General features: G+C 43.4%; 1 protein-coding gene across 1 annotated transcript; it reads right to left on the minus strand.

Annotated features, from left to right (window-relative positions):
- Positions 1-1,326: 1,326 nt before the first annotated feature.
- On the minus strand, positions 1,327-7,323 carry TIMM21 (translocase of inner mitochondrial membrane 21). Its single transcript, XM_075705981.1, has 6 exons — positions 7,014-7,323; positions 5,653-5,715; positions 5,461-5,558; positions 4,025-4,098; positions 1,877-1,982; positions 1,327-1,783 (listed from the first exon to the last, which is right to left on the minus strand). Exons 1-6 carry the CDS (start codon positions 7,321-7,323, stop codon positions 1,691-1,693), a joined length of 744 nt encoding a protein of 247 aa, XP_075562096.1. The 3' UTR covers positions 1,327-1,690.
- Positions 7,324-12,998: the final 5,675 nt, after the last annotated feature.

Raw genomic sequence — 12,998 nt, forward strand, 5'->3', positions numbered from 1 at the left:
GTACCTATACCATTTACTACAAAAAAAATGTTCTTCACATCTTGCTTTAGGAAGTACTCCTTTCTCCAGCAGAGAAGTCCACTGAAAACAAGCCACAGCTGGATTAATAAAAAAGCAAAGCTGGGACACGAGTTACAGGAAAAAAATCTAGCCTGTGAATTCTGTTGTTGACTATGTGTAAAATTGTGGGCTTGTTAGTCTTGACAAGCATCCATTCAGGGATGAAAGAGAGCAGACAAATTTATAACTCTGCTGAAACTAATGGAATCACTTCAGCCAATCTCAACTGATGTTCGACGTTTTGTAAAAATGCCTTTGGCCTGCACAGTAGAAGTCAGTTATATCGTATACAGTACAGAAACTCCAAAATGCCTTGCAGTTTAACACAGATTGACATTGGTGGCTGCTCTGCTATAATGTATGGATACTTGCTCTGCTCACAAACTGGGATGAATGCAGTCAAGGTTGTAGTGCTTAATATAAAGCAAAGTTATCCAGGTCTAACAAAGTATCATGTTGAGTTGTTACGGTCACGCAAATGAGATTACTGGGCGACAGATGAACAGGATGGCTAAAGTCCAATAAAGTATTACTAAATATGTGTATGATGTTTGCGGCATTGTATGAGGGAATATTGTATGAACTTTAGAACAGTCCAAACATGCCATTAATTGAACTCATAGTAAGGGCTTATAACTGAACATCAGTGTGTGCTTAATGTAGGGATAATTAACTAGTGAACTAAAAAGCTCAGAACATATGATAGGTAACTACAGAAAAATGCATCAGTAGGTGTTTAAGAAAGCGGTTACAGGTAAGAAGCTAAAGCTTGAAATTTTTTGGTTGGTGCGGCTTCACAGCTGATTATTAATACACAGGGTTATGCCTACTATCTGCCATGTTGCACTAAGGAAGAAACTCAGGTGAGAAATTTGGTCATGAGTTGAGCTTTTGAGTTTGGGTAAACCGATATCAATCTGATTCCCAGAAGATTTAGATTAGCTAAGCTAATAGAAAAACTGTGGGCAGTACTGAGCAGCTACAACGCTGTTGTTAGTTAGCAGAGCAGCATGGCAAACGTTGGAAGGGGCAGACAGTTACTGCTGTTCTGTGTGCTGTTAATCTATTTAGAAGATACCAATATTGAAGCTTTTATCTTCAGTCATTTGCCATGGATGTGTGTCTCCAAAATCCATATTCATACATGCCTTTGGGCTAGATCCCCTTTGCATCACTAAAATACATTCCTATTTTACCTTCTTATCTACACAAAGGCATCCAGAATGAAAACAGTGAGTTTGTCTACACTTAAAATACCACTTTCTTTATTGCAGTGCTAGTGGGAAATCCAAGCAAAGGAAGACAAAAAGCTCCCCATCCAAACCTAAAATCTTGGAAGACTCAGTTTTTGGGTGTGTAGAAGTATTATCCAACATCAAACTGTTTATTATAAGCCATTATTTTCCTATGTCAAAAGTATTTGCTGTAAGTCATGGATCTACTATTCTTTGTTGGCTTCACTTCAAATCCCATACCTGTTATTACGAAAGACCTTAATGGAGGCTCTGAGAGGTTACACAACCCCAAAGCTACAAGATACAATCGAGAACATCAAACAATTCATGTGTCGGCTGGCTACACCAGTATCATCCTATACTCAATGAGATGAGGTGGCAACTTTCATCACTGGCTATCTGTTGTCTTCTATGACAACGGTTCTTCTAGGATACGTGTCAACATCCACAAATATGTAGCGGACCTCAAATCTTCCACTCTCGGGATTCTGTAAGGAAAACAATTGCAGGCTCTTTTTTTCCTGTTTGGTAGTTTAAGTTCAAGATTAAGCTTGTCAGCTATACCAAGCAATTGTACATACCTCTTTGACTTCCACATGGACTGTTCCCCGCTTCCCTGGTTCAGAGCCCTCAATATAGAACTTCAAACGCATATGTTTCAGTCCATCCTTTACATATTCAATGTGACTAAAAACAGCAAAACAAAACAAAAAAACCAACCCACCCAGGAAGGATACATATTATATGCCTGTTAAACTTCAAATTTAAACTTCTTATTTAGAGGAGCTGCGTAATTATTTTGTGAGAAAGTGTATTCCAAGGCAGTCCCTATGCTACCATGGGTTCCTTCTCTACTGATCTTCTCAAGCTTTACTGTGAGTGTGTCAGAGGTAGCAGAGTTAGAAGAAAGAACTAATTAGCAGTTGAGGATTAACAGATGAAGTGCTTAAATATCCTCACCCCAGTCCTCCTCTCAAAACTCAACAGCAATCCAATGGCTGAAGATTCTGGAATTTCCTTGTATTTATTCTAAAGAACCCCCAGATTCCGAGTCTGACATCTAGGAAGGAACACCCACATCACCAAGACTGCCAGGGGTTTTTTAGCACTTAAACTGAGTTACCAAGCTAAAACACACAAAGAATGTTTTGTCAACTTAATTATCAGGTTGGTTAAATCGCATCAAACCAGTTTACTATATGCTTTACTTACTTTGGCAATAATTTTGTTCTATTGAAGTTGTGTAACTTTGGCACTGATATCAGATCTCCAGCCTAAATGCTGATATTTAGACTGGAGTTAGGTTATGCTCAAATATTAAATAAATAGAAAGGTCGCGTCACTTTCAAGGCGACCTCTTCCAGAAACTCATGGTCAAACTAGAGTTCTGGTGCCAGTTTATGTTTCCTACTGAAATTACTAACTGCTGCATGCTACCAAGCTCTTATTTCCATCAGTCATGCCCAGATACACACTGTGAATTAAACTTCCAATACAGTTTAAGGTGACATGATGGGTTACAGAGAACAAAGATGAATGAAGAGCCTTACTGCGGTAAATTCACATTCAAGGTATTCATACACAAAAGAACCCTGTACATTTTTGAGACATTTAAGGTCATCCTTACACTGCAGACACAAGTGCTACAATCTTACAAAGGCCTCAGCTCAAAAATGTATTTAAAATACTAGACTTTCAAAATGGTGGAAATTAAATATTAGGAAAGCTGACAGTACATTTACTTACTTACATAGTTTGTTTTACAGACACATGCTTACAATGTTTGTGCATAACCTTTTTGTTTAGCAGCTCCACTTTAAACACTTTTTCACTGGTGAAAAGATAAACTTCCACCAGTAAAAATCACCTTCCTCTGGAAAAAAATTTCTCAATTTCATGGTTCAAGTTGTGTATCTGGGCTTATGTGTCCCATCCTATATGAAACCTTGAATAAATTCAAGTCAAAGAACCCAATAAAGACAAAGACCCTATTGGGTTATAGTGCAGGGCGGATTTACATTTTGTAAGAATTAGTTCTGTTGTTTCCCTCAAAAGGAGATTAATAAATAGACACACTCATGAAAGGTTTAGGTGAGAGATGTTCTGTTAAATACACAGTAGAGATGTGGTCTCTAGTACCAAAAAGCAATATAAGAAATGGGCAGTCAATACAGCATATCAGCTCGGGGCAATAGGCACTGCAGTGACTACAACCTGTGCAGGCAGACCCAGCCTAGCTTTAAACAGAGCAAGCTGGATTCTTGAAGTCTGAAAGTTAGTACCACCTGCTCTTTCTGGCCTGATAAGAACTACTGCTTCAAAAGGAGAAAAACTCTCAAAGAATAATTTTTCAATGAACAATTTTCCTCTATTTGAGGATTTCAGACTGTAAACTTCAGCCAGATCCCTGCTCCCCAGATGCACGCCTCAGCCTCTGTACTACTCTCTGCAGACTTGTCCTATCTTTCGGACAGACCAGCTCTATGTTTACTGTGCTGACCATTTTTTGTTTTGAGGCACTCAAAATTGCCATTTGATATTGTATGTGCACTGTATTTAGCGGTATGTGCCACACAAGGTACTGCAAAAAACTGCTTTCATTTTCACTCACAAGTGACAGGCTACATCACATACAGTTCATCAATCTAGTCTAACTTGCTATGATGTGACCCAAAATGTCTTTGCTTTGCCAAACATAGTGTCTGTATGGGGCAAACACCAAAGGGCACCTGACAAGCTGTCGTCTTCCTCTTCTTGTTGCCTCCCCATAACCTTTAATAGGTTCACCAAAAACACCAATTATCTACAAGAAAAAAGAGGTTTGAGTTGTCAGAAGGTATCACATTCAAACAGTATCAGCTCACACCCCTGTTGTGAATGCATTTTCTTTCAGCAAAATGCCCCTTGCAAGTCTGATGTGCCAAGAATAGAAGAGTATATGAAAGAAAAAAGTGTAAGGAAAACTCCTCTGTATTTCAGTGCTTTTCTTTAAAGTCACATATTAAATGTCTAAAATAAATCCTACTAATATATTCCATTTGTACCGTCCTCTGAGATTATGACATTTTAATCTCTTCTCTTACTGTGTATTTTCTACTTTACTGACATTTTGTGTAAAAAGGGAGGAAAAAAAAAAATTTGCTCATGTCTCCTCCAGGAGAGTATGTTTCAAAGTTTAAAATGCAATTGCACTCCCCTTCATGTTATCTAAAAAACACTACTGTTTAAGAAATTCAATGATTTTTCATTTTTTCCCCCTAGATCTATAAAGCTAGACTAAATTAACCTAGTTCTAAACTTAAAGTTGGTTAAAAAGGGAGGGTGATTTTTACTGTATAAGTAAGTACTGGAGAGAAGTTTTAGTTCTACAAACTTTTTCCAAAGCAGTCTACATTTTTATTCTAGTGACAACTGTCACTTCATTTCTAGGTTATCCTCAGTGGCATCTGTGGCAACCTTGTTTGAAAGCTATTCCATGCATTTCTTGTTTTGCCTGAAGTACTGCTTTTTAAAATCTAGTTTTAGATTGATTTTTGTTTACATCTAGCTATCTTATCTGACTGTGTGATCACATGACTGTTCTCTTTCTCTTTTCCTGTTAGCCACAGGAATGCTAACCGTGTTTCAAATGAAGAGTTTAAATTCCTGGATACTTCGGCAGTGCTTTGCAGAATGACAGAATCCTAGTGGAGTGTCACAACAGAAAAACTGTGCTGAGGAAAGGCAGCAGATTAGATCTACAAAACCTGAGTGGGACCAGTTGCCTTCCTGACCGGCAGAATTCCTTAAGTACTACATTTAGCAGGCACTCAGGTATGTCTGTAAGACTTTCTGTACGGAGGCACAAGCACATCCCCTGAAAGGGCAGACACTGTTGTCACATCAGTTGTTGTGCTGTGGTACACTCACTTAACTTGGCTTTTAGCAGGCTAATTGGCTCAGACTCAGTGCTTGCATTAACTCATCCTAATACAGGCTCCCATTTGGACCCGACCCACGCCTGGCCAGCTAAAAGCACAGGCAGATCTTGTGGTGTTTGCCTGCGAAGCACCATCTGGGTCTTCCTGTAGCTTTGCTTGTGAGACTCCCTGTGCAAACTTTTGACTCAAAGAGAGACAGCAACTACCGAGAAACATAAACTTACGACTAAGGTTCAAAAACCAACCTCAGGGTGAGATCTGCATTTCTCCAAGGCATCTCCATAGATCTTACTTGGACTAGAAGAAGAGAATAGCTCTTTAAAAATCACATAGAACAAACCACCTGTAACAGAAACAACAGCAAACGGAATGAAAACTAACCAAACCGGATGGAATGAATGAAAAGCATCTTCTGATAAAGAATATTTAAAAATAACCTGTAACACCAATTCCAACAAGCACCACAATAAAATAGGTAAAGTCTCTTCCAGCTTCTTTCACTGAAATAGACAGAAAACAATGCAGGAGTTACAATCTTGGATAGTAAGACTGGCATAGCTTTCTTATATAAATGCTCTTCTGTTAGTCTGCACCTCAAATAACACTTTGGCAGAAGAAAAAATTCCAACAACAGCTTCCCTAATGCCTCATCACTAAAAGAAAGAGACCATGGAACACCTCTTCTGTTGTGCAGGGCATAGTTATATCTCTGTATCAAGCCTTCTTATTTTCTGTTTTCCTACTAGATGTTTTCAGGACTCAGAAGAGCACTTATTGCTACTTTCTGTGTACTCGAGAGCTAGGTTTTTTTAAGAAATAATGAGGTATTTAGCACTGCAGTATTCAAGCTAACATATAAACCCACAATCATTGCTATCCTTACACAGAGAAAGGGAGAAGGAAAAATAAACAAGCATAAGCTTATAAATTGCACACACTGACTGAAAATAACTGATTTTACGAATTCTCAAGTGAACAATAGAAAGGAAGGATATAAGAGCAAAACATGTATTTTATTTATTGAGACAGTTAACTGCGCTTTATCTGGTTAGTTTTTATCTATTAGCTTTGATCTAATGTACCAGTAAAACTATCAGTATACACTCCAAAAAAAGTCATGTGAGATTCTCTGTTACAAAGTATTTTTGAGAACTTGGAGACTACCAATTTGTTTAAGCGATAAGGTGTGCCTTTCAGTGAAGTACAAGTCACCCAGGAAACTTAATAACCATTTTTCCTGCAGCCTTCTAATGAGTTGAGGATGTTTTCCATAAACTTTTCAAAGCACTTGGAATTTCTGAGGCTAATGACGCGGTAACCACTTTCCACTGAAGCGAATGAGACCAACCAAAGCGACAGCCATCCTATGAAGAGACTAGTACCCCATGTAGAGCTTTGACAATTTTGCTGGAAGTAAACTTGTTTTAACAGCATCGAGACAGGTTGCGTGTGACAGGTTTTCCTTGTGCATAGGGAAATGAGAGGCTACTACATCTTACCCCTGATGCGACCTAAACACGAAATCAACAACTTGTTTGGAAGAAGCCACGTTTCTGCTCTGCTTGTGCAACACACACACTGAAATGTATCAACTGCTGCAAACAACAGGATGCGAAAAGGAAAGGGCTTGTTGGTTTTTTGAGAATTGCAGGTTGGGGTTTTGGTTGTTTTTTTTTTTTTTTTTAATTCCTGAGTTTTGGGGCTCTACCAGCTCAGCCGCAGCAGTCATTTTCTCCGTGGCAGCCCCTCCGAGCAGCGCTCAGCGCCCGCACTCACGAGTGCCTACCGCCCGCCTTACCTTTCCGAGCCGCCGACAGCAGCGTTTCCTCTCTCCCACCCCTCTGCACGGTCACATCTTTGCTGTCATCGCCAGCTTTTCCAGCCCTCAGCCCCCCGGCCTGCGTCCCGATACTCCGTCGGGAGGCCCGGAGCAGCGCGGCCGGCGCCCTGCGGGGGGGCTGGGGCCGCCACCTCAGGCAGAGGCAGGGCCCGGGCCCCGACCCCGGCCGAGCGCAGGCCCAGGGGGCGAGCAGCCACCCCCCGAGGGAGGCCCAGGCCCGCAGCCGCTCGCCGCGCTGGCCCGCCCGCGCAAGGCCGGCGGGCAGCATGCCGGGCCGCGGCTCCAAGCGCCCTCGGGCAAGCGCGGCGCAGGCGGCCGAGCGAAGGGGGAGAGTGTCTGCCGCTCGCCGCCGCCCTCCCGGGGGAACCCGCGGGGAAGCCTCAGGGCAGCCTCCCGCCCCGAGCGCGGCTCTGCGGCCGGGGCCTCGGCTCAGGAACCCCCATTACCCTCTATCGCCGGCCGCCGCCCCCCGCCATTGCCCCGGCGGAAATCTGGGGGGCGAAGGGGAAGCCGGCAGCAGCGGGCCCCGGCAGCGGTAGCTTGAACGGGCTCCCCCTTGCGCCCGCCGCTAGGAACGGCTCCCGGCAAGGTCACCACAGCGACCGCCATGCCGAGCGCCGCCGCAGCCCACCCTCACGGGCGGGGGCCCGCCACGGTGCGGCTTGCCTGCGGCCCCGGTCACCCTTGTTAACTGCTTTTGTGGGTTTTTTTTTTTTTTCCTTTCTTCTCCCCCCCCCCCCAAGTCGCTTTTCGACCTTGTCCACATAGGCGCATAAAAGCCATGCAGTTGACGTTTCCGCCAACGGAGACCACAACACCCGAGACGCCGGCGCGGAGCTCGCCGTGGGGCGCGGGGGGAGGCGGGGGGCGCCCGCGGGAGGTGCCCGGGCAGGGGCCCAGGGCCGGAGCCGCTGCGGTTCCCCGGGGTATCCGCGCTTTCCGTGTGCTCCCGCACCGGGCTGCTTGGGAACCCGCCGCCGCGGCAAGGTGCGGCGCTCATCCCCCACAGCCAGCTCGTCCAGCCCCGCCGCCGCCCTAACGCGGGCCCACCCCGCTGGGGGGTTCGGCGCCGGCTGCGGCGCACGCCGGAGGCTCTCGGGGGAGGCGGTGTCCCTTCTCCCCAGTTAAAAATAAACTCATTAGGTGCGAGCACGAACTCCGCTGCCTTTCCCTCGGGCAGCGCGGAGGCGCGGGCGGCCGCCGCTCCGGGTCCTGCCTCCCCGGGGCAGCGCTCCCGGCCGCCGCCTCACCTAGGAGGCGGCAGCACCCCCAGCCCCCCCGGCGCGAAGCCGCTGTCTGGCGGCGGGGCTGGCCACGGCGGCGCTGGCCATGGCGACGGGCCGCGGCAGGGCCCTGCGACAGTACGGCCGCGACATGGCGGCTCCCCCCGGCGCCGCCGAGGTGGGGCCGCCGCCGCCTTTTAGCCCGGCTGGTGCCGCTGCCGCCCATCCGCCGGGCCGGGCCGCCGGCGCCAGGTAACAGTCTCCCTGCCCGGCCTGAGGAGAGGCCGCCGGGGAGCGTCGAGCGGGGCTCTGCCGCCCCGGAGCTGCCTGCTCGTCCCTTGTGGCCTTGTCCGTGGGGGTTGGTCGGCTGTTTTAACTCCCACTGCTGCCTTGCGGAGCCCCTTCCAGCCGCTTCACGGCTCTGGGGTCCAGCTCCAACCTTGCCCGCAGCTCGGGCCTGCGCCCTCACGGCCATGGTGCTCTCCTCTCCCTGGCCCAGTGGAGGGGCCTGCCTCTGTACAGGTGGTGTGCCTTGTGGTAGGGAACACGGGCATTTCCAGGTGCGGAAAGCCTAGGTTTAACGTGCTGTTTTCTGTCTGGGTAGTGGAGCTTAAACTTGGGTATGAGCTTGAGCTTAGAGGAGGTAGTGCAATAAGCAGTAGCCTGTCTACAAAGTACTAGCTAGCTAATGTAGGTATCTTCCGGGTGGTTAGGCCTTTAGAATAAATGGGAGGATTTCACTGTGGAAGGTGTGATTAGCTTAATTCTTAGAGTACGGGTTCAGCTTCCAAAAATCCAAAGCACCAATCTTGGAAGCAAAGTTGAGAAAGCAGGTTTTTCTGCTAACCTATTTGTACAACCTTGGGTTTCATAGCTGTTTCATTCTCCCCCCCCCCCTTTTTTTTTAAACCTGTAAATGGGATGGATAATACCCACCTTTTTAAAAGACTTTGGAATTGTTAGCTGAGAAAAAAAAAAAAAACAGATGCCAAAACATTACCGTTGTTTCTGTTTATCCCCAGGTATGCTTTAACATTTGGAGAAGGAGACAGGTTTTGTCACAACTTACAACTTTATACATTCTTTGAAATAGATTTGTTTCCTGACCAGCAAAAAAACAATAGTCACGTTGCAAGTGCTACAGGATATGAAAGTGAAAACACTAGTACAAAACAGTCCCACAAATTGAAAGCTAATGAAACAGCACTTGAGGTTGTTGTGCCTCTAAGCAAGAGCATCTCAGTTGTTACCAGAAGTCTCTAAAGAGGGGGAGTAACAGCTGTCATCGATTTTTAACTTGGGCAGGCAAACTTTGTCAATGCGGGGTAAAAGCATTTTGTTAACACTAATTTAAATTCTTAGCACACACAGTACTTGAAAAATAGCTTATGCAATGGATTTGCTGTTGTTTCTTCATACGTTGAGAATATTTTTGTTTTGGAAGATGCAAAAATTCGGTACTTCTTTTGAAATGAAGCTTACCAAAGTGGTAGATAGTATGTCAAAGTTTTCAAGGCGTGTGTAGGCAACATTTCTCTTACTTCAGAAATTCCTTCCTGGGGTGAAAGGAGAGGGGAATGTAAGGAGTGGTTAAAAAGAGAGCAAGAAGGACTGAATCCAGGCAATGCAGGTTATGCTTGTACCAGGTAAAGTATGTTGCAAAATCCAGTTCGTGATCTGAATTACTGCTGTACCTGGAGTCTGTTGTAGGTATGTCACTGTAGGGTATGCCCAAACTAGGTATCTTTGTGCCTTCAGCACAGGCACAGGGCAAAATAGCTTGGGCCGTGCTGCCCACAAGGATACAGAAGCGGTAGCTCTGCTGCTGTTGAACAGGACTTGTGTCTCTAAATCCCTTTAATGACTTTTGAAAAATGCAGTGTGTTACAGCCTCATCTCATCACCTGAGTGTACTTCTTGATAATAATAACACGAGTAAAACATTTGCTTGACCTTCAGGGCATATTTGACATACAGTTACTTTTTTGCAGTTGCTAATTTTATTATTTTGTTAGAGATAGGCACCCAAGCTGAAAAGTTCATGTCTTTTTTTTTGTTATGCTTGTAACAATTCCCAGTAAAACTTCAGGGATTTTTTTTTCACATAGCACAGTTGACTATGTAGGGCAGAGTTGTTCTTTTCTTATGATTTTTATTTTTCTTTGAGTGTAAACCAATCTTAAATCAAGAACAGTGTGCATTAAATGTACCTGGTACACATGTACTTCAAAATTGGATTTTTTTTTTTTTCCTCCCAACATCAATTGGTTGCTTAGAAACCCAGAGCTGGATTGACCAGGTGTTGGAAAGTCAGCTGTCAATACAAACCACCACTAATAGAGTATATGGGGAGTTCTGCCTGCTCTGTGGCATCATTGGGTATGAAGTGTAAGGATTTGATTAAGACTGAAACTCCATCTGAATATTTGTGTGGTTGAATGATAGTATTTGCTTACAAAGTTCTTACTATCAGAAACCTTGGAAAAAATGTGTGATCAGTTAGACTGTAAGAATATATTTGTGTTAGAAATATGCAAAGTTGGTCTCTTTAGTAAGAGAAAGTAATTTCTGTCCAAATTGTTATGTGTTAATGAGCAATAAAAACATTGACACACAAGCCTGCCTGTTGAACTAACACTTATCTCACAGAGTTGTATTTTAGTAGGAGAAGATCTGAAATGAGACTATACCTTTGTTTCGAATATAATTCTGTTGCGTAGTCAAGGGAATTCTTTTTGAGCCTTGTCACTTTTTTGAGAAAGTTTCAAGGTGTTGTTTTATTTGGTATCTTTTAATAGCTTAGCAAACTTGGATAGCTCAAAAACATCTCTGGAGTAATGCTGCAAAACAGAAGATTAATTGGTGAGTTTGACTTACTGCAGGGGCCTATCTGGAGCTTGATTGTGGTGCCCACAGCGGTGCAGCTGTCTAACGTTAATAGATCTCTACCAGATTCAAACTGATTTGGTGGTGCGGCACTATTCCCTTCTGACTACTGTGAGAGATTTATCACAGGAGAGACACCTATGAGTTTAAATAATAAATTTTAATACCTGATCTCCAGTATTTTAAGTTGGTGATAATTGTTCAAATTTGTGAACTGGTAATAATGAATTACCATGTGAGGTATTCCCTGAATCCTGTCTCAGTTGAGATGTGGTGTCTAGGTGTGCATGATATGCATATTTCTTCATTTTTTGATGATGTGACTCCTAACAGCTTTTCTTTTTCAGAAATAGGTCAAGGAGCTTTGCTGCCAGGCCTGGGGAATGTTCTGAAACTGTAAATGCTGGAATTAAAAGTCAGTATTTGATGCCTTCCTCAAAACTGAAAGCTAATCTGTGCATTGAGAGGTGAGTATGTCTTTAGTTTAAGAGTAAGAGTGGAAGACTCCTTGCAGACTACAAGCCATATTTTGACTGCTTATAGTTATTATGTTCATACCTTGGAGGTTTCTAGGTCAGATGTTCTGAGTCAAAAAGAAAAGATTTGGTTTCCTAGCCTACTTTGTGTTTGTTAACCTTCTAATGTTTTCTGGCATGGTTCTCCCTCACTTCCTTTTGTAAGTTCATATGAAGTATGTAGGTTTTCCAAGTCATATGAAGCCTTCAGCAACTCCTTTGCAAATCATGGGCTGTGTTGTTCCTTGGGAATAAAAATTGTTATTGTATTACTTCAATAAAAGCTAGTTTGGAATTAAACTTCTGATGTTCTCTTGATGCTTGTTGCTTTGTATAGAGAGGATTAGGATGGTGGAGTGGAATGAGGGGGGAGGAATAAAGTGGCTGCTGCATATTTGCTGCAAGGTAAATGTCTCCTTCCCTGTTTGACAGTGGCAGGGCACTTTCAATATAATTGTAAGTTGTTTTCTTTTTGCAAATTATTTATATTTCTACAAAAAACATCTAAGAATGTGTTACACAAAAGATTAATTATTTTCTTTGTTTTATACATTTTGTAGCTTCCTGTGTATTCATTTCTCTGTTTTCCATTGTATGGCCAGTTCAGTCCCTTACACTGTTAGTTTGGTGTGAAAGACAAGAGAAAAAAGAAAAAGATGTCCTTTCTACCAGCTTCCTTCAAAGAAAAAATAATATGGTTGTAAAAACTACTGTTGAGAATTCTAGATCAAGCATATTATTTTAGCTAATTTGCAGCTTTTTAAGGGATTATTTCTAAAGTCTCTGTGGAATAAGTACACTAACTGCTTTGGGCTTACTGTGTTTGAGTTATTTCACATAATAACCATGTAAGTTTTGGCATGGTCGCCTCTACATTAGTGCAACTAAGATTCTGAGTTTTAATACAAACCTTGGAGTATTGGTGTTACTATCATTCTGTGCTTGAAAGCTATATGCTTCTGGAATAAAGCATTATAAATCAGCAACTTTTGTAAATGACACAGTGGTGAATGGACAAGAGACACAGCTGAGGTATTGACTTCCACAGCAGCTTGTATTTTTAGTGGTGATTTTGATGTTACCATACTCTCATGCTCCAGAAAGTTAGAGTATAAAATACATCTTTTTTTTTAGACTCTGTGCAGTTACCAGGTACTACTGGAAGGGTATGAGGTTTCTGTCTGTTAATAGAAAAATCATGGTGACTCATCTCCAGGTTACGTTGTGCTTCTCGTACTTAGGCTTGCACCTGCATTTCAGGCAGCCTTACAGATGCACAGAAACATTAGTGTTCTCAAGATGGCACTCTGTTCTTATTT

Source organism: Pelecanus crispus, chromosome 2 (assembly GCF_030463565.1).
Source record: "Pelecanus crispus isolate bPelCri1 chromosome 2, bPelCri1.pri, whole genome shotgun sequence".
NCBI classification, from domain to species: Eukaryota; Metazoa; Chordata; class Aves; order Pelecaniformes; family Pelecanidae; genus Pelecanus; species Pelecanus crispus.